The 22,821-nt window shown below is 40.2% G+C and overlaps 1 protein-coding gene across 7 annotated transcripts in view; it reads right to left on the reverse strand.

The window, feature by feature from the left end:
• Nucleotides 1-22,821, reverse strand: part of PLCB1 (phospholipase C beta 1) — a 666,388-nt gene that overhangs the window by 104,580 nt on the left and 538,987 nt on the right. For all 7 annotated transcript variants that reach the window (XM_048842561.2, XM_048842562.2, XM_048842563.2 and 4 more), the window contains exons 21-27: nucleotides 22,519-22,618; nucleotides 20,759-20,863; nucleotides 19,849-19,958; nucleotides 14,702-14,834; nucleotides 10,786-10,839; nucleotides 8,464-8,683; nucleotides 2,693-2,870 (exon numbers count right to left, since the gene is read on the reverse strand). In XM_048842561.2, coding sequence (XP_048698518.1) covers nucleotides 2,693-2,870; nucleotides 8,464-8,683; nucleotides 10,786-10,839; nucleotides 14,702-14,834; nucleotides 19,849-19,958; nucleotides 20,759-20,863; nucleotides 22,519-22,618 — 900 coding nt within the window. The remainder of the gene's footprint in view (nucleotides 1-2,692; nucleotides 2,871-8,463; nucleotides 8,684-10,785; nucleotides 10,840-14,701; nucleotides 14,835-19,848; nucleotides 19,959-20,758; nucleotides 20,864-22,518; nucleotides 22,619-22,821) is intronic.

Consider the following 22,821-nt stretch of genomic DNA (forward strand, 5'->3'; position numbering starts at 1 on the left):
TACAAAGGAGGTGTGTATCATTGTTCCACTTTTATCATGGGGGAAGCTGAGTGCTTGTGGTTGGTATAATTCTGCTCTTGTTAAAATCATTGGAAATTTTACCATTGACTTCAAAGGGAGTAGAGTAGACCAATGCTGAGTGCATTTGAAAATCTCACTCGATATATTTATATATCTCATAAAAATATTTTTGGAAGCCATGGAACTGCTTTGGCCTTCCATTCTACACCTTCTGCTTGCTCTAAAACACTGGTATCACACCTTAGATTCAGATAACTCTATTGCCATATTTAATTGCGTCGCATAATTGCAAAAGCATACACGCACTCGTGCATGAGCCCTGGTTGCACATTGGGATTTCCAAGCACACGTACCTTGTTGTGCGTGCACTGACGACATCCTGAGCACACTTTTAAAAATTTGGGACAATATTTGACTGGACTTGAAGTTTATAGTGAAAATTACGGCCTTGCAGGTTAAAAAAATGATCGATAGATACAACAATTGAAGCTACATCTTAAGGGCATGATTGTCTATTGGCGACTGTGGGACAGAATCTGTCTCCTGCCCCTCAGGCCTTATCATTTGCTCTAGAAGAATATAGGACCTGTGCTCCAAGAGACCAGGGGAAAATTCTCCCAGCACTTGCAAGCCTTGTTGCAGGGGGTGTTTCAGGGTAGGAGGGATAAGGTAGACTGGGATGGGGAATCTTCCTAGTCCATGCTGCTATGGAGATTCTGGGAATTCGCTAGACTTTGGGAGGCTGCTGTAAATTAGAATCACCCCCAGGGTTGCTCTAATTTAAGGTGGAGGGATTTTGGCCCACAGATGAGCCCAGAATCCAGAAGGCACAAAGATGCCACTTTTGCTCCCAATTCCCCTGAGCTGTGCCTTTGTACTGGGCATCTTGGGGGCTTAGCACAGAATCTCAGCTCATTCTTCTACCCTATGAGCAATGGCTTTCTCTATTCACTAAAACTCTCGTGTATGCGTTATAACACCCTTAAAAAAACCTTTTCCTCCCTCAAAAACTCTGCATCATCGGTTGCCATGTGCTCAGTCTTCCCTATATTAGCTCATAGGGCCTTATGATCCTGCTTCAGCCAACAGCAGAATTCCAGCTGGGAAAACAAAAACTGTCTTGGAATAATGTATGCAAAAGACTTCTTCACTATCTATAAAGGATGGCCTTGCATCCCTTTAAAGCATTCATTTTTGCTGAGGACACTGTTTGGCACAACTTCAAGCCTCAGGGAATGTTTGAAGCTATTTTTATTGATTCATTTTCATGAACTTTTACTTTATTTTACAATTAATTTTGCTTCCGAGAATATCATAAGTCTAAAAAGCAGCAGAAAAAAAGAGGAAATCTGATTCAAATGATGAAATGAGTGTGGAATATTCTGTGCTGAGGTTATTAAGCAGAGTGAGCGAGAGAGCTGTTTCCTCACAGCCATATTACCCTTCATCATTTGCTGATTTACACTCCCATCCAACCTTCACATTGACTCCTAACATCCGCAAAACATATGCAAAGATCAAAATAATAAATAAGATTAGAAAATCCCATTTCCTATTAAAGGTATGCCCTTCTAAAATAGCATGACACCGTCAGGTGTCACATTACCCACTACGAAAAAGCTGTGTTAGTTGCTAAACAACATTGTTAAAAATACAACATTGCAAGGCGTACACACACAGAAATACATGATATAGGCCACCCACTTCGTAACATCAAAGAGATCAACCAGTCACATAAACATTCTTTGGCTCTACCAAAAGATTACATTATGAGAAAACTTAGAAGTCTGACATAACTTAATGTACCTTAATATTCCTTTTGAGACCTTCAGTAAACACATAAACACATGGGCTGGCCAGAAAACAACACTTCCATTTTGCAAAAAAATGTGGGTGTTTTGCAATTTTTTCTGAAGCGGAATGAAACTTTTGAAGTTTTGCATGACAAAAAACAGGGAGGGGGGAAGAGAGAGACACCTACAGAATAGTCAGCAGTCTGGTGGTTATGATACTCACCTGGGATGTGGGAGACCTAGGTCAAATTGCTGCTCTGAATCAAGGCAGAATTTCCAAGCCACCAACCTATTCTGGCATGGTGGGCCTCTCTCTAAATTCCATCCTGGCCCTGAGCGTGTAAGGCTCGACTGTTGGTTTATAATCTGCCCCGAGCAAGAATCAGTGCATACCTGTACAACTGCAGGAGTAGACCAGACTATCCCTGATCGCTCCCTTGCTCCACAGTGGAAGCAGCAGGTTTACACTCCCTTCAGTGCTCCCTCAGCTCTGCTGGCTGGAGTGTTCGGGTTGGTGAGGAGGGAATTTGGCTTCACCCATTTCTGGATAGGAGGGAGAGCATGGAGGCTACTCTCTTTCCCACCTCCCTGTGATGCTGGTAGCCCAAGCAAGTGAGTAAGAGTGAGTTTTACATGTGGTGTTTGACTAGTTTATTCGTGTGGTTTCAGGCCCAAGTCACCATCTATCATTGGCCACAGTTTTGTTTTCACTGAACACAGAATGCACCCTGTGGACCTGGATAAATTAAGACTCAGAACTGGAGTCTGGGAAGGGAAGTACAGGACAAAATGCAACATAATTAATAACAATACACAATTTCCACTAATGACTGAGACAGCCTCAAAGAAAAGTGTAAGCCATGAGTCTTTACACTTACCAGCTTAATATGTTCTCGCTTCTGATACTTTTCACTATAATACTGTTCTTGTCGGAGATTGAGCAGCTGCTGTTGTTGCTTTTCCTTCAGTTCTATTAACTTCTGGGTCATTTCTGAGTCAAGAGCAGCCAGTTCTTGTTCAATAGTTGAACTGTGATCCGGGCTGCCAGTTTCACATCTGCAAAGACACATGGAATACTGATAACTCATTCAATAGGTACAGTTAGTACAATTCCTATTTCTTTCTTTCTTTTTTTTTTTAAAGCAATTGTCTAAAGTAGTAGCTGTAGCCCATCAAGAATGCATAAGTCTCTCAGAGCTGTATATTCTTACTAGTGCTATTATACGATCTACTGCACACTTAAAATGACTGGCTGGTTTCATCACTGATTTGTATTTTCTATACAAAATGAGTGTAAAACATGTAATATTTTGGTGGTGGTGGTTATAGTGGTTAAACTCAATTTGCACAAGGTGCATTGCCGTGGAGAATCAGGATCAATATAAATAAGTCATAAACATAATCACCAATATTTCCCCAAACTCGGCGTAAGTTCACATTTATGTACCTAAATAAGTGGCTTGATTTTCAAAATAGCCCAGCCCTCAATGAGAATAATGGGAGCTCTTGGGTGCTGAGCCATTTTGAAAATCAAGTCACCTATTTAGATCCCTAAATGGGGATTTAGGAACCTAACCTGACGCTTGCATTTAGAAAAAGCATGGCCAGTGTTTATTCAGGAGCTAGGAACATTCCTATATCTGCTAACTTACAGTGAATGTGTGTGCATTTGTGTGGAAGTATTTTATGAACTGCAGAACTGTGGACTTCTGTGAAAAAGAAAACTAGCAGAGGATTAAGGAGACTGAGTAAGGGAGCACACAGAAGCAAAGGAAAACTTAAAAAAAGAATCTAAAACCCAAATTCCCTCAGAAGCAGAATGAGATTTTGGTCTTGGGAAAGAAAGGTAAACGAACAAGGGCAGGGAAAGGGATTGATGAGGGAGCATGTGCATGTGAGAGTGAGATAAACAGTGCATAAAGTTAAAGGATTAAGGTAAAATAATAACTATCTAACAAAAAAAAATTAAACATGTAAGAATATGCCCTGATCCATATTCCTATATGTTTACTGCTCTATTCTAGGCATTAAGTTAGTTGCCTAGGAAACATCAAGAATACAATTAGCATTGTCAGTTTATAGTGATGTGGAAAAGGGCCAGAGTTCAGCCTAGGATAGAGTTCTTGCTTCAGATAGACGGAATTATAAAGCCCTGAAGAGAGAGCACAATTTGTAGGAACACATGGGTCAGCCACTCAGAAATTCAAATCCAGAAAACCAATTATAATGTAGAGAGCTCTCTACCTTGCCAGTGTGTCATTCTTTCTGTTTGGATGGATACACTGGGCCAGATTCTGAGCTGGTGCAAACTGGAGTAGCTTCACTGAAGCTAATGGAACCATACTGATTTTCACCAGCTGAGGATCTTGACTTTTGTACCTCAATTTTAAGTTTTTACCAGCAATAAAACTCCCCTTTTTCTCTTTCATACTGCATGTTTAATTGTTTGTCCCCCTACTGGGCAGACCTATAAATTCTGCTTTTTGCAATATAAATGCTTATTATAAGCATTGATCATTAAAATACCTGGGTAAACACCACCTACGTTAGACTAAAGGGGTGGGGGTGGGGGCGGGGGAGGAAAGATTCCTATATTCCTGTAAATTGAAAATCCCAAGACCCTGCCCACTCACCACCATGACCCTAAAAAACAAAAACAAAAACAAAAACCCAGACTAGGAAGATCTTGCGACTATTCTAAATTAAAGTGAAAACTGAATCAGCAAAAAGTCCAGATAAAGGTGTGTGTGTGTGTCCTACAATGCTTCCTAAATACAGCCATGTTCCAACTCAGATGTATTTATGGTGCAAGAGAATTCAGAAGAGAAGGACCTGCTACTCAGAAAGCCCTCACTCCAGTTCCTCTGAGCCCCGTCCTTGGCACAGGTAGGCAAAACACTGTGGATGAAAATAGGTGTTCCAATGGGGGAGACTTTTGACATGGATTCAAATAAAAAAAACAATCATTGAAATAGCATGAGAAAAGCTATTCTCACAGTATTCCCAGCATGGCCAGTCCAAGAGAATACTGGTATTTTTATGGAAAAGTCTGTTCTTGTGAGATTAGCAGGTCAATTTCCAGACAAAATGCAGGTTTAGCATGCACACTTCATACGAAATCTCTGAATGCCCATAACCCAATTTTCAGCTACAAGGATTGAGGGGCAAGATGAGCAGCACATATTCTAGAAAGAAATGACAGAAATAATGGCACAGCACTGTTTTCCTAGTTCAGGTAGTTTATATTGACAGAACAATTACTTTAGTAAGGAAAATTTAAGGAGGGTTACAACCTTCCTAACCAAGTATCAATCTAATCCTAAAATCAATTTGTGCAATGCCATTGCCTACTAAGCATTAAGTCCAAAGTGTTCAGGACTCAAATGGCAGCACTGGCATTATCACTGAGAAAGGAGAGTCCAATCTAAATATGGAGCTGCAGCCCAGAATAAGGTGGTCATACTTACTAAACTGAGCAATTTATATGATTAGTTTATGTATTTTCAGGATAATACTTCACTCGTGTTGTTGAAAAAATATGGCTTTCTGCTAAACCTCAGCTAAAACTACTAAGACCTTAAGATATTTAACCAACAAGATCACAAAATAAAAAATCTTCATTTATTACACCATTATGACCCCAATGCGGCGGAGCTTCTGTGTAACTTTCAGTATGTGAGTCACTCACACTGACTTCAACTTTACTGAATTAGGGCCCAATTCTACACACAGCTGCAAAACACGGATTGCCCTCTGATCCGGTTATGCACATTTGAGTCAGTTTCTAATACAGGGACTACTGACAAAATAGTAATTTGTATACTGTAGTTGCAGGGAAACAGCTTCAGTAACGATCTAAAATGATATAAACTGCCTTTTTGCTGGGATGTTGTAATCTATTAGAAGTCTTTTGCTTAAGATATTATGTACTTGCAAGTTTGAAAAACCCTAATGATATATTCCTGCCTTTTTAAAATTCAGCATCAGACTTAGTGTGACCTTCAGATTTTCCAATATAAAACGTCTCATCTTTGAAATTATTTTGGCAGCTCAATGTAATAACGGGTAGTTGAATGTTTCATTGCCTGACACTGTGGAAGATCTATGACCACATTCTAATGGAACAGAAATGGCCATCACTGAAAGGTAAATGAGTTATTTATTTGGTTTTGTTATATTGTTGAAGTTTGAATGGAATAAACCAAAGCAAGAAAAATCTTAACGTCGCTGTCTGTAGATTTCTGTCCTGCATGTTGGCATTGGACTATATAGCAGATTACAAATTTCTATGTAACACAGCTGACAAACAGCGCTAAAGAATTTTATTGACTCAAACCTTGGCTGTATTCTGTTTTCAGAATGTCAAATTCTAAGCCACTTAAATATGGGGAGGCTGCTTTAGAAGTACAAAATTCCTGTTAAATTGAATGAGGGTTCTGCTGCTGGACAATCATAAATGGCCAAGTTGCCTTCTGGGAACAATTTGTGGGCTAATTCCCTGCCAGTCACAATCAGAGGTGTTATTATGGAAGTCAGGGGCCAGAAATCACTCTTGGCTTTTTCTCTCTGCTTGTCTCCCAGAGATTTTTTTTTTATGTTCATGGTTTTCATATTTGAACAGCTATGATGAATTGCAAGTAGTCAATTTTATGAAATAATAAAAAGGACTTAGACTGTAATGGTGCTTATTTGAATTAAATGAGTTGCAGAATGATGCTGTAATGTTTACTACATTTAAATAAATTATAATTAAATGAAAATGCTGTATAATTGCGATGAACAGAAATCTACCAAAAGGCATCCCTGATTAAGCAGATTCAACTGTGGTATTATTAGCATCTAATCCTGCATAAACTTAGGCATGCGAGTAATTATATTTTGTGTAACTGTTTATAGTAGTAGTTGTTTATTAATATATAGTTCATTGCTACATGCACAAAATGAGAGTATTGGAAAGATTTAGTGAGTCACAGTATACTTCCCACATCAAATTGACAGAAATAACTACAATGTCCATGCCCCTTTATTTTCTAACAAACTAAAAAACAAAACAAAACACTTTCACACATACAAAAAAATACAGGGGAATGGAGGATTGAAAAGTAGACAGGGCACAGCAAGGGACTGCATAAAGGGAAGGGGGCGTAACATCTTGCCTAGATCTAACTTACAATAAATCAATCGTCACCAAGTGGTCTAGAGAATTCATATTTTAAAATTTATTTGATTACTTTCAGTTGTTAGTCAGTAAATCTATCAGGTGTTAAATTCAAGGAATAGGTCTAATTCTTAGTATTCTTTCCAGGGTTCCAGTTTGGAGGCAGACACAAGTTAAGGATGGCCCCCCTTGCCGCAAATAATAAAACAGGACCAATTTTGATTTTCATGTCTAGGGTTGCACCTTTAGAATTCACACTGTGGGATCTAGAGCCAATTGTTTGCTTGTTTGGGGCCAGATCATGGGTTGTCCTATTTGTCTCTGCAGGGGAGTAAAGGGGCATAAGGTGGTCTCTTATCTCCCCCCGCCCCCCTGTGGACTACATACATGAGTTACAGTGTAAAGGAGAGGGGGCAGCAGCAGTTTCCCTGGGGATACTCCTCCTCCTTCCCTGCAGAAAAGCAGGGAGGCACGGGAAGCATGCGGCACCTTGCAAAGCACATCAGCCAGTGTAGCTGTGCTTACTAGGAGAGGCAAGTCATCTGTGCCAGTAAAGAGCTGATGCAGATTACTTCCTGCCTGCAGCAAGGAGGGAATCAGGGATTGAATTGTGACTCTGTAAGTTGGTCCCTGGTCTACTCTTGCACCTAGGTGCAGCCTCTTACTCAGGGCATGTGGGAACTCCACAATTTACAAAAGAATTAGGGTGGCCATATTTCCCAAAGGGAAAATGGGACACCGCACATGGCTGGCCCAAGGGCCTCTCCTCCCGTACTCTCCCCTCACCCCGTGGAGGCTGTACTGAACCGCTCGTCTGAGCCCTGCCTCCTCCTCCCTCTCCCCTACTCCTGCGCAAGGCTATCACTGGTCGTTAGTCCCCCTCCGCCCCTGCCACTATCCCTGGTCGCTCCAGCCCTGCCTCTCCCCCTGCACCGGGCTGGCATCGCCCCTTGCCCCTCCACATGTTCCTCTGCACTGCACCATACTTTTGTGACAAAAGTTGGCAAGAGCAAAGGGGATAAATGCCCACTTTTGCAAAAAAAAAAAAAAAGGGACGGCAGGGCAGGGCTTAAGAAAGGGGCTGTCCCGCGCAAAACAGGATGTATGGTCTCCCGAAAAAGAATGGATTATCAGAACAGCTGAATCACATGAGATCACCATACAGATGAAAGTGGGTTTCTCAATACACAAACAGTGTGTTCCCCTGTTGTACAGGGAAGGTGATATATACAAGCAATCTACCATGTAAATTGGGACGGTCTTCTTGGGTTGCGAGTAGAGAAGAAATGCATCACAAAGGGGGCTTCCGTCCACTTTTGCAGGGTCCACCTTTATTTCAAGATCCCTGCCCTCATTCTATGAATGTCAGGGCCTTTGTTTTTCATCTGTACTCTAGTGCTATCTCCACATACTTGTTATGTTACCAATTATGAGTAAATGGATAAAGATCTTTTTTTAAGATTAAAGGAGAGGAAGCTCCAGTTAACATACCTTTTCTTAGTATCCCTTTTTGTGGTTTTCTCTAAGACTGCCCTGCGTCGCAGGTAGTCGTTCTGAATTTCGTTGTATTTTGCAGTGTGCTCTTTGATCAGATCAGTGGTTTTCTTGTGGTGTTTCTTTACAAGGTCCTTCATTTCTTTGTAGTGCTTCTTCTGAAGTTTAACAAATGACTTCTGTTGTTTTAGCTCCTCAATGGTCTGTGCTTCCACTTCTGCAACAATAATAATGGAAAATGCATCATTTTTCTCTGATTGAAATGATATATTAGTCGGACATTCAAATTCTGATCAGCAGGACATGGAACCAAGGGCTTTTGTTTACTATTGATAAACAACTTTTATTGGCTTGAGATAAATCAAGGGCTTTCAATGACAGCAACCAACTTTATCTGGAAATAAACGAATAAAGCTGAAAATATTGTAGTAAGTGTAATCAATTAATGTCTAGGTAGTTAAGTGATAAGTTCAGAATCATCACATTTTGCAAGACAAATATACACTATTTTATCTTTCCTTCAATCCCTTTCAGATGCAGAGGACTCCCACCACCAGCCCAAGACAAACCAAACCACAGTCCTCTCCTGTGTTTCCCCAACACACCAGAAACATATCACTGTGGACAAATATCCCTCAGACAGCAGAGGACAAGACAAAACCATTCTGGGGTTAGAGGAGCTGCTTCAGAATATCCCTAGTACAAGCTGCCATTGCCCAGGCACTGACAGACGGTTACTGTAAGAACATCAGACCAGTCTGGCTGGAGTAATGGGGCAGTCCCAGTTCTAAAAACATTATGCAGATAGACTTTATTCTTGTTTCCTTTACATTTCCATTGGCTCATTTTCCCTTAAAGAGGTCCTCCCACTTAGACAGAGATTGACCAGTTTCTCACATTTATCTGCTATGGATGATTTCTCAGCAGTTTATCAGGCAAATATGTGTTGTATTTTAAAACACAAGGAAAGACGGATCTATTTTTATTCTTTAATTGTCCATCCAGTAAGGAAACATCATCTAAAATAGACCTAATGAAGAGATGCTGAAAAAAACAGTCAAGTAAATCTACACATCTCTTCTGGATCCAAAAACTGGCTGAGGCTGGTTATACTTGACACTGTTCGTAGTCTAAATTACAATGGGTCATGCTAACATGTTCAGGTTGGAGAGTTCCATCCTATGTTGTGTTTGTCTTATGTTCAGTTTGTATGTGTGTGATGGTCGCCATCTTGGCTGACACACCAGGGATTAAACCAGGGACCGCCAGAGCTAAAAAAAAAAAAACACGAGCAGCTGCAGCTTGAAGTAAAGCTATACAGCTGTGGGCTGTAACAATTCATATTCCTCTGAGGATTGGGAGACCAGTAACACACACTCACCGACAGGTTACACGTGTTCTTTGGGAAATGGAGATTAACAAGAGGAAATGGGAGATGTTACCTCACAAAAATCCTTATGGAAAAGAAGCCAAAGCTCTGGATGGGCCTCCAATTATGAAATTTTAAACAGTGCAAGCCACTGTATTTAACTGAAATCCAAAGATAATGTCAAATCCAGTTCTGTCCTAAGGTACAATGCAGTCCATGGGTAAATACTGTTAACTATTCCTTTCCCACTCCCTTCTCTAGGCAACAGTTTGGTCTGCATAAGGACACATTTTCATACCAGTACACAAAGCTTTAGCTGTGCAACACTTTGACAAGTTACTTCTATTTTCAGTTGAATGTCCAGGAGGATTGCAAAACTAAAGCTCCATGGACCACATTGAAAATATACCTCTTACTACAGCAGAATCAATGCATTCTTCAAAGAAGTTGAACTGAAGGGCTTCTCAGTTTTGGAAGTGGAGAATGGACTTGATGTCCTCAAGAAGCTAAGCCAGCAATGACATTCAACGAGGTACGATGAAATACAAGTGGTATATCTTATTCTTAGGAGTTATGCCATTGACTTCAGCAAGTCTAGATGACACGGTGGTCATAATACTGGTACCTTCTTTGCATTCAGACTCCGAATACTCCCACCATTACCGGCACGGGTGGCAGTGCAACAGAGGGAGATACTAAGAAAAAGCTCCCTGTAGGGACCCGATCCTACTCTCGTTGTAGTCAAAGGGGCGTTTGCCATTCAAAGATGCAGGATTATGTCCTGAGGGCACAAGTCGTGGTATGTACATTTGCCACAAAGTTCTTTCAGAATAATCAGACAATGAAAAGTCTAAACCAGGTAGCCTATTTTACGAAATGTACGTATCCCTGGACAAAACCGTAAAATTTATTCAGAGTATGCTACTGCATAACACCCGTATATTTATTACCTGTTAGGACACTCTGAATAAGATCTTCTGTTTTTGCAGGTGCTTTCACAGAACCTGGAAGTAAAAGATATTATTGATATCAATTCTTTTTAAAAACAAGAAACACGTGTTGCCCTTACAAAATGTATATATATTCTATATCATTATTGCAGTTGACATAGCATATACAGTTGTGTAAACATTCTGAATAATGTGAGAAAATATATCTTTCAGATACCCTTTACACTGCCAAGATGTAGCAACATGGAGGTGTATCCCAGTTCATAGATTATGTATTAATTATATTGATTACTTCAGAATTCCAGTTATCACTTTGACAGTTGACAGGTTCTTGTCCCAAGATCAGGCTCAGTATTAACATTACTGTAGATGTGGAAACCTCGATGTGCACAGTTGCAACACTCACACTATAGGAAAACTTCTGTATTTACAATAGTTTATCAATACATTTAGCAAAGTCACGAACACTCCAACTCAGTAAGGTAGATGGAGATAATACAAAATGTCCTTCTGCACATCCATATACTCACACCATCCCTTGCAGAACAACCTAAAATGTTAGCCATTATCTTCCTCCTCATCATCACCTTCCTCCTCATCATCAGTGGCCATCATCCTGGCATCTCCCAAGGGCTACACCTCCCTCTCCTATTGCCCGCAGGCTGGGATACAACTTTTAGAATATGTTATGCTGACACCACTCTGCCCAATGCACATTCAGAAGGGGTTTCTCCCCTCTTCCTTATTTGTATTTCCTCACCATACTAATGTTGAGGTGCCCTTCTCCTATAGGTTAGTATACTAATGATCTCCATTTATTATGATATATGTCAATTCGTTGCCAGGGCATTCTTGTGGTCAGACATCTGCAGATGTTAGCTCATGTTCACGTAGTTATGGTAAATTCTGACAAAATTTCCCCTTAAACACTTTATTCTCAGTTCTCCAGAACTTGGGGGTTACCATTGGGTCATTTATCTGTGCCAAAGTTCATAGGCCTCAAGCCTTAAATTAAGTGCTGAGGCTAATGTCTTACAGGATACAGGCCTGTAGGTTTCTTGCGTGACTGCTGAATATCATAAAGGTGGAATATAATGAAAGCAAGGCCGTGAAGATAATAAAGGCAAACTAGCCCTATGGTCTACAGAGGCAACGCTTGTATCAACACCAAACAACACAACACAAAATAAAACACCCTAGCCTCCTCACTTTTCTTATGGAAGGGATGCTAGTGAACTCAGTGGGACCAATCATGTGAGTAAGGTAAACAGGATTTGGCTCATGGTTAATACAACACTGGTACTTTAAGTGACAGTTCAAAATTGCTTTAAAAGGGTCTGATATAACTCCTCTGAAGTCTGTGGAAGTTGGATCGGGCCGATGATGAACAATCAATAATTAAATTGGAAATAATGCAGTTTTAGAATTCATATTAAAATAGATATATCTATACACATGTACACAGGCCTCCATTTTCAATGAATGAATTTAAAGTGTACAGTAAAAGGTAAATGCATGCACAAATAACTGAAAATATTTTTGTAAAAGCAGTTTAAGGGTCTACCACCCTTGGACATAACGACCTTGCCCATAATGGAACACTCAGCTGCACAATTGCAGAATACTTCGTAATTTTCAAAACTCAGAAAAAATGTCTATGCTTGCATCTGTGCCCCCATGTTCATTAAAATACATGCCCTCTCCTATTTACATCTTCCTTTGTGCGGGCAAATTGCTTCTCAAGTAGCATAGGCCAATGGCCGAACCAATAAAAGTATTGAGATGATGGGGCAATTGTTTTGGAGGACCTGAGACAGGAGTAAAAATGTACATTTACCAGGATAATGTGCATGGGGTTATGATTATTTATTTAGCATTAATAATGTGCTTGTGCTGTATTAATATATGAAAATGAAGACAGCCCTAAAGACATGGCAATTTAGGAGACAGAGGCATGTAAATATTAAATACCAGAAGATTGATCACCCTGGAACATCCAGAGGTTGGGATAACAAACTCACCTCTGGAAGAAGTGAGATTTTAGAAAGCATCTGAAGTGAGGGACATGTGTACTTTACTGTAAGACTAGGAGAAGTTCAAAACATACTGCTATTATGCTTATCAACATGGAGCCAAGTGTCAAAAAAATGCTCAGCACACAATATTGGGGTCTGATTTTCTACACAGCTCAGCTTCATGAAGTGGCCAGATTCTGCAGATGTGTTTAGTATTCCACGGCTTCCATTGTTCTCAAGATCTCACTCCACTGACACAATGGGAAGTGCTGGGCAATGCATGTTTAAGTGCTGCACTGGTACTTAAGATTCACAAGCAAATACCAAAGTAATGTTCATACTGGATTCTGCTCATTGCCTCTCGAAAGTTCAAGGAGTCCTTGTCTATGAGTGTGTTTTATTATTATTATTTTATTAGGGCTGTTGATTAATTGCAGTTAACTCACACAATTGACTGAAAAAATTAATTGTGATTAAAAAAATTAATCGCGATTAATCGCACTGTTAAACAATAGAATACCAATTGAAATGTATTCAATATTTGTGGATGTTTTTCTACATTTTCAAATATATTGATTTCTATTACAACACAGAATACAAAGTGTGCGGTGCTCACTTTATATTATTTTTTATTACAAATATTTGCACTGTAAAAATGATAAACAAAAGAAATAGTATTTTTCAATTCACCTCATACAAGTACTGTAGTGCAATCTCTTTATCGTGAAAGTGTGACTTACAAATGTAGGGTTTTTGTTATATAACTGCACTCAAAAACAAAACAATGTAAAACTTTAGAGCCTACAAGTCCACTTAGTCCTACTTCTTGTTCAGCCAATCACAAAGACAAACAAACTTGTTTACATTTACGGGCAATAATGCTGCCTGCTTCTTATTTACAATGCCCCCTGAAAGTGAAAACAGGCGTTCACATGGCACTTTTGTCACCGGTGGTGCAAGGTATTTATGTGCCAGATATCCTAAACATTTGTATACCCCTTCATGCTTTGGCTGCCAATGGTGGTTGAAGCATGAAGGGACCTATGAATCTTTAGTGCATCTGGCATGTAAATATCTTGTGACACCGGCTACAACAGTGCCATGAAAACACCTGTTCTCACTTTTAGGTGACAGTGTGACAAGAAGTGGGCAGCATTATCTCCTGCAAATGTAAACAAACTTGTTTGTCTGAGTGATTGAGTGAACAAGAAATAGGACTGAGTGGACTTGTAGGCTCTAAAGTTTTACATTGTTTTATTTTTGAGTGAGTTATTTTTGTACATAATTCTACATTTGTAAGTTCAACTTTCATGATAAAGAGATTGCACTACAGTACTTGTATGAGGTGAATTGAAAAATACTATTTCTTTTGTTTTTTACAGTGCAAGTATGTGTAATAAAAATAAATATAAAGTGAGCACTGTACACTTTGTATTCTGTGTTGTAATTGAAATCAGTATATTTGAAAATGTAGAAAACATCCAAAAATATTTAAATAAATGGTATTCTATTATTAACAGCGCAATTAATCGCACAATTAATCGCAAATAATTTTTTTAATTGCACGATTAATCATGATTAATTTTTAATTGCTTGACCGTCCTATATTTTATTATTATTATTTATTATTTCTGTCTTCAACTCTTGTATAATCATGACCTGTTTCACTCAAATACTGGATACAGTATGTGAAGCCTATAGGTATCCTTCTGGAAGAAAGAGACTACTATGCTGTGAAATAAAATAATAATATATGTTACAACAGAGGACAATTTTCCCCTACTCATTTTATATAGTTTTTTTTTTAAATGCAAAGCACACACAGAAAGTGTTATTCGGCCATTTCTTGGTTTTTGCTTTTTAAATAATTAATGTAGGAAAACTGTGTTTAAGTCTCTTACCCGGGACTGGTTGGCTATGGACAACCTGAGTTGCTGGCTTCATTGTCAGAGAAGTGGAGTGACTTAGTCCATTTTCTGCTGGAGTTGGTCTGGGCTCGCTTTTATCTTCTGATGGTGCATCCCCCTGATCAACCTAAAGATACAGAATATTTTACATTACTCTTCCAAATAGGTATATACATAATAAATACACGCAGGGGGAGGGGGAAGGTGTTATTTATTTCCAGTCCAACCTTCATGCCTCTTTTGATTCTGAAATTTCGTACAGGTTTTAAATACACTGCTCTAAAAGAAAAATCTGGACTTAGTAGCTTCAGTTTTCCACTGTATTAATGACAGTTCATTTTTGCAGTTTAACTTTCAGCACATATCTTTCAGAACAATTATTCTGAGTGTACTTTTGTCTTGTATAACCACCGGAAAAAAAAACTGTTAACAGGATATAATTCAGCTGGTGGTTTTCAGCCACAAAACAGACAGGTAATTTACTCATTGATAATATGTATTAGTTAGCAATATCAGAGGTGAAACTACATGGAATCAGCATTGTGCTGCATCATAAAACCCTTCTAGAAGTAAGCAGAAGGTAGCAGGAAAATACCATTCAGATCCTTATTATGAACAAAATATGTGTATAGAAGGGCTGCTAAATTTCATAGCTAATTTTACTAGATACACATGACAGTGTAATTATTCACCACCTCTCAAGACACGCACACATACTTCTTATCCCCAGGATATAATAGTGTCATATTTACACTCAACAGAGAGCATATAAACAGTACCTCCATCCTGCTGAACTCTACATAAACGTGTCTCTGGTATCCAACTCATCTAAGCATTTTCCACAGCCGTTTTTTCCCTCCTTGCCAGTTCCCTTATGAACACCTTACAGTTACTCTTGTGGATGTCAGGTTTATAAAGACATACAAACACTCCATGCTCAGGGAGGAAGAGGAGGGGGACTCACAGCATTGGTAAGGTATTTGGATTTTGAGACAGCCAAAAAGAGTATGAAGAACTGGTTGCCATGGCACCAGCTGAATACAGTCCTGGCTTGTTCCTCAGGCTGCTTCTGTTTCACTCTTGGAGGAAAATCAAATTACAGGCAGAAGCAGGAGACAGCTCTCAGAATATCCGTCTGCCACTCGATCAAGAGGCAACACAGGTTCTGGTATAATTGTTTTACGCTAATTACATTGCCAGTTTACTGCAATCTGGCTCAACAGTCATATAACTTAACACTTTGTGTATTGTGAAGGGATCTCTGTCTCAACAACTTAATTCTAACGCAGCTATACAATGGGATACAAGGATACCACCACCATTGTGTCTATCAGGAGATTCAATCTATTCCAACCACTTCATTTATCTCATGCATAAGCAAAACATGATCTGAACAGCGATGTGCACGTCCACTTTCATTCTAGAATGATCCTGGTTTTGGCAGAAGTCTTGGCTGGTTATCTTTTTTTCTCCTTTAAACACTGTTAAAGGAAGTGATGTTCAATAGTTTAATAAAAAGGGCTCTGCTAGTGAGAACTTGGACTGCATGAACGATTAATAAAAATAAAGCTAGACTTACAAGCTCGCATCCCAGCTTGCAAATTCACGCATGGAAAGTTAGGAGCCAATTTTGCGTGTGCAGGTGCACATTTTCTTTTTGGCCACCAGGTTTATATATGCTAATAAAACTCATGTAGCACTGCACCTTGTTTTCAAACAATTAACATGGCTGTTTAGTTTTGGGCACCGGAGACATTTGTTTCCAGAAACTAAATCACAAACGTGAGACAAGTTCAGGAAGTGAACAAAGAGCCATTTTTTTGTGTGTAACAAGCAATTTAATCTTGTTATAAAGCATGTTCTCTTCTCATAATTCATGACCACCCACAATTCTTAAGTGAATGTGATTTTCCCTTAATGGAGAATATCACAGGCTATCTTTCTTAATACATTATGTATTCCACCCTCATATTTTACAGTTTTAGTAGCGAGGTATAAAAGGAACATTAGTTTATACCCTTTGCTTTCTCATGTCTTTAGTAAGACTGTGCTTACTCAGCAAAGGTTAGTGGTCAGCAGGGAAGAGCAGTCTTATATAGACACATAGGATTGGATTCTGTTCTACTATACACCAAAAAGTGGCATTGTAGCTATCTTCCACACTAACCACACCTGATGTAAGGAGAAGGGGGGATCATCTCAGAAGATCCCCTATGCCTGACCCGATTATTTCTTGTAAAAGGGATTTTATGCCAGCAGCACCCCTTGTGCTCTGACTTATGACAAGGCTGAGTGACTCCGAATCAGTGAGTCACAATCACCTCCCTGTAGCCACCACTCTACACCCTGTCTAGATGTAGTGGAGATTTCAGGATTACAGTCTTTGTTCACTCACATCTGTGCATGTCAGTAGCAGAGGAGACTTTAGGAAGGATCTGAATGAGGAGAGAGTAGCGGCCGGGGTGTCAACTCAGAATGGGTATTCCACGAGGAGATGGCAATGGACAAAGACACAGAGATAACCGTGAGAAGTGGGCTAACAGGACGTTGAAGTCGGTATCATCGGCAGAATGCCAGTTGTGGGAGTGCGTGAGGGGGCTCTGGGCTGAACCTAGAGCAGGGGGTTGGGGTACAAGAGGGGGCTCAGGGCTCAGGCAGGGGGTTGGTGTGCCAAAGGGGGTTGGTGTGCGGGCTCCGGCTGGGTGGTGCTTACCTTGAGTGGCTCCCAGAAGCAAACGGCACGTCTGGCTCCTAGGCTCAGGGGTGGCCAGGCAGCTCTGCGCGCTGCCCCGGCCAACGGGAGATGCGGAGTTGGCACTCGGGGGAGGGGGTGAGCAGTGCTCAGAGACCCCCTGGCCAGCCCTGCACCTAGGAGCCAGAGGGACGTGCCAGTCACTTCCGGGATCCGCGCGGAACCAGGGCAGGTAGAGAGCCTGCCTTAGCCCTGCTGCGCTGCCAACCAGCCTTTTAGCGGCCTATTAAAATCTCCTGGATTGGTTTCAGTAGCCACAGGGAGATTGATTCCAATTCCGGGAGACTCTTGGCCAATCCGGGAGGGTAGGCAACCCTAACTGTGGCATGGCTGCAGGGAGAACAGCACAGGAGCTAGTTACATGGCTGTACACCTGACAAGGACTTCCTCATGCCCAGGAATCTCCAGCTGGGGACCTGTGAGTGACTTCTGCTCCCTTTGTGCCATATGAGCAAAGGGAATGGAATGGGGCAGATACTCTGTATTTCCATGTCCTCATTCAAGCAAACTTGTGAGACTGTACATAATAAAGAGACAAAGAGGCAAACTGTTGGCCAAGGAACTGTAATGATTATCACTCATTTAATCTTATTTGGGGGAGTGTATTCTTGGTTACAAAAGCGAGTTCAGTTGAGCTTTTATACCTTTGAGAATGGAGGATCCAGGAAACAGGGCAGGAGGCAAAAAAGGGACTGTTTCCCTGCCTTCCAGGAATCAGGACTTAACTGCTTGTACTGAATACTCTTTAACTCATGTGATAGACCTAGAGAATGACACAGGAATTGTATAAAATCTAATGCTGGTATTTTCAAAGCCATTCGGGTGCCCAATTTCTAGTAACATTAATCGGAATTGGGAAGCCAAATTCCACAGATGCTTTTTAAACCTCAACTTAAATAAAACTATAATATGCATTTACCACTGAAAGTAAGTGCATAATTGTCAGAGGCCCCCAGGCATGCACAAAAATACACATATGTCTACATATGTTTGTACAATCACTGCATCTGCACAAGCAAATGTGAGTTTAGTCTTATAAACCCATGGTACGCCCACATCTTGAATACTACGTGCAGCTGTGGTCGCCCCATGTCAAAAATCATACATTGGAATTGAAAAAGGGCAACAAAAGTGATTAGGGGAACAGCTTCTGTATAAGGAGAGATTAATAAGACTTGGACTTTTCAGCTTGGAAAAGAGACGACTAAGAGAGGATATTATAGAGGTCTATAAAATTATGGCTGGTGTGGAGAAAGTAAATAAAGAAGTGCTATTTACTCCAGCTCATAACACCAGAACTAGGGGTCACCAAATGAAATTAATAGGCAGCAGGTTTAAAACAAACAAAAGGAAGTATTTCGTCACACAATGCACAGTCAACCTGTGGAACTGTTTGCCAGAGGATGTTGTGAAGGCCAAGACTATAACAGGGTTCAAAAAAGAACTAGATGAATTCATGGAGGATAGGTCCATCAATGGCTATTAGCCAGGCTGGGCAGGGATGGTGTCCTTAGCCTCTGTTTGCCAGAAACTGGGAATGGGCGACAGGGGATGGATCACTTGATGATCACCTGTTCTGTTCATTCCCTCTGGGGCACCTAGTATTTGCCACTGTCGGAAGACAGGATACTGGGCTAGATGGAGCTTTGGTCTAACCCAGTATGGCCATTCTTATATGTTCTTAGTGACAAGCGCTTATGCAAACAAAGGCACAAAGATGAACCACTGGCTTCCACAAAATTCCAGTTAAACTAGAGCAACAGGCCTGAATTCTCATTCGTGTGAAAGACTCTACACCACTCTGGCAGTTTAATGGAGCCTTAAAGTGGATGTAAAGTGGCCTTTGTGCAAATGAAAATTGAGCTTGTAATATGGAGACATCAGAATTTGTGCAGGATGTGAAGAGACTCTCTCCTCCTGTGAACAGAATACAATTTTTAGAGACAAACTGCTGTGAAATAGAAAGCCCTCAAAATTCCTGCAAAATTTGTAATATTTTCAAAGAAAGCAAATGATATAGTCCTCTCTTCGGGACTAGGAAAACCACATGATCAGAGTGCTAAACAAACGTGAGGGTCTGTGGTTGGGGGTGTTTTTTTTCTGCGTGTTGTGTGACATCCAATACTTTTTCACTAAAGACCAGATTCTGATACCCTTACTTCATTTGACTTTGCATTAGCCCACGGACTTCAAGAGGATCCCACATACAGTACAATGTACACAATGTAAGTGTATCAAAACCTGGCTCTCAGATAATGGGTGGGGTGTTGAAAAGTCCTTAAGTGACTGATGAGCACAAGTCCCACTAACTTTCAATGAAGTTCTAAATCACGTAGATGCTTTTGAAAGTCCCACCAAATATGATGAATTTTCAGTGACTCTCCCTTACCTCTTTCTTTACCTCTTCTTCATCCTCCAGTGTGAGTGCTGCCAGCTGTTTAGCTCTTTGTTCCATCAAGTTTACGTATCTAATTGGATTGGATAATGCTTCAATCACATCTGGAAATGAAGTAAACATTTCAGGTCAAAGTTCCTTAATCTATGGTTTTAGAGATCCTAAGGTGTTAAGAAGGTGCATAGTTTTTCTTGAAATCTATTATTCAATAACACTTGGACATCAGAAACTTCAGTGAATGTGACTATGCCGTCATACCAAAGGCATTAACTGTGAAACACCATTTATGGAAATATACATTCTGCACATGTTTAGGCCAATATGTAGGTGAGAATTTTAATCCCTATTTCACTACTGTGAGAGGTACTGGGGAAAGAAAAGGTAGGAGAAATACTGCTGCTTTGAATGAGTTTTCTTTTGTCTCTCCTATGTGCTGTGTTTTTAAGTTTATGTCCAAAACACTTGGAGCCTGGGATGAGCACTCTTTGGGGGGAGGTTTAGGATGAGATTTTCTAGCCTGTTCAGCATTGGCCCAACTCTGTTCCCACAGAAGACAATGGTAAAACTCCCAATGCTTACTTAGGACAATGCTGAGCGCTTTTGAACCCTTACGTTCACACTCATATTTTTTTAATTGCACATTTGCAATTTGATCTCACAGCTACTGCATATTGTTTATCTTACAAAATCCCAAGACTCCTGGCTTCTTTAGGGCTACCCAAAGTCCGCTAGGAAATAAGTACTTAGGCCCTGATCCTGGACTGTGATCCATGCAGGCAGCCTGCAGATGGTTACACCAGTTTTATACAGGGGTGTTTCAGGCTCTCTGTCACAAACAGACTGAGAAGGTTCCAAAGACAGGTGTATTTAATTTTACCTTTATAGTTCATAGTTTAATAGTTACCTGCATAAGTATCGGGTACGTAGTCTTTAACGTCTATGTACACAAAGACTGCTGGCAGCATTAAAGGTTGGTTCCGCTCATTCCTCAGACAGATGTAGTGATAGCCTGGAATACAAGAGCAGTCGAGTCCAGAATTGTAAACTGTGTCCAATGTAACTGGATTATTATTCCTTATTTATATAGTGCCCAAGTGACCTAGGCTCTTTAGAGACTGTGGGAAGGCAAATCCTGACTCAGAAAAGTTTACAAGCTACATAGACAACATACAGACAAGGGAGCAGGTGAAAGGTTCAAGACAGCACAATTAAAAAAAAAATCTTTCCCCCTTTATTTTTAAACCATTTACTAATTTCTTGTTCTTCGGCTCATGCCAATTTGCAATTTTATTAGAGTCGGGCGAATTTTTTTTTGGCGAATATCAGTCGAATGAAATAAATTTGGGAATTGTACATGAATTCGCCAAATAGTTTCAGCCAAAAGTAATTTGGGGATACCGAGATGCCATTCGCAAAATGGCTGGAGGAGGAGGAGATGGTGATGGTGCTTTCTTTAGAATGTTTAGCTAAATTCTTCGGGGACTCATTGGGGATGTGGGAGAGCCAAGTTTAATGTTCCCTCTGCCTGACATGGAGCAGGGATTTGAACGTGGGTCTCCCATATGGCACAAAAATGTCAGTGTTAGCTGCCGGTGCTAGCCGCTTTATAACCATCATCGGCTCCTCCTCCTCCTCTGGCTGTTTGGTGAATTGAGCCCTTCAAACATGCTTGAAACAAAATGTTTTGGGTCAGATAAAACTTGGTTTCTTTGACCTTAAATGAATGTTTTCAATGTGCCCAACTTTTTCCGCATTTTTTCATTTCAGTTCAACCTGAACTGAAATGATTTTTCGGAAGTGCCAGCGAACAAAAGAAATCAGTTATTTCCCTAGCTCTAATTTATATAATTCTTTGATCTTTTCTTATTGTTTTCCATTTAGTTTGGATTGATTTGGCTTTGTAACCCTACTTTATTTTCATTTAAAATATTTATAAGTACTTCCGGTCAAGATACTCAGAGAGCTGAAATGTTAATTAAAAGGAATCAGGATGCCGTAATATGCACACAACATGAATACCTAACAATAAAAAACCCAGAGAATACCAGAATAAATGACACAGCAACATATTTAAAAAGACCGGGAATGAATGGGAATAAATCCTTCACAGTGGCTAAAATTAAAATACACCTACAATATAAGCATTTGCAGGCAATTTTGAAAGTGCGGAAGGATGAGCCAAGCTGACTGTCCCGTGAGAGCATGTTTCATGCCCTCAGTGTCTCCACCCACCACAGCTAAAGCTCACTGAGCAGTCGATCTCAGAAACAATGACTGAAAAGGAGAAACGACTGCCAAGCTCCTTCTTTTAAAATGGTTTCATAGCTACAATTAACCAGTAAATGCCATCAACTGCTTTGTATGTTTTAGTTCTGTAGGTTTTCTTGTTTCATTCTAGATTTAACTTTCGGTGATTCAGGTGTTTCTCCTCTCATGGATGATATAAACATATTCAAAATTATTTACTTTTTAAAAAAACAAAATGAAGTTATAGCTAAAGCTGAAATAATGCAGTACCAAATTAGGTGAATTTCTCCATTGGCTGCATACGCTGGGACAGAGCCTCAGTTGGCATAAATCAGCATAGCTGCATTGACGTCAAAAGAATCTTGCTGAGGGTCTGCCAAGTTGCTTCTCTTCACTACAGCAGAGCCATAATCTTACCTGGTCGAATTGCTGAGACAGGCAATATCCGATGTCCGATAAACTTTCCTCCTTCTTCATATACTGCTATCCTCAAACATGCCAGAGAAGGCAGAACCACCTACAGGGACATATTTGGTACAGTTATCAGTTGTCTGCTATAAATAAGAAAAGATCCTTCTGCATACAAGGCAGATAGCAGAGTAGAAAGATAAGGCTCTAGTCAGCAAATAAAGAGTTCTATAGCCAGACTAGGAGTTTGCCATACAACAGGTCAGAATGCATATGACCCGTGTATGAAAATCATTCTGAAATGATCATGCT

The sequence above is a fragment of the Caretta caretta genome, chromosome 3 (assembly GCF_965140235.1).
Source record: "Caretta caretta isolate rCarCar2 chromosome 3, rCarCar1.hap1, whole genome shotgun sequence".
Taxonomy (NCBI): Eukaryota; Metazoa; Chordata; order Testudines; family Cheloniidae; genus Caretta; species Caretta caretta.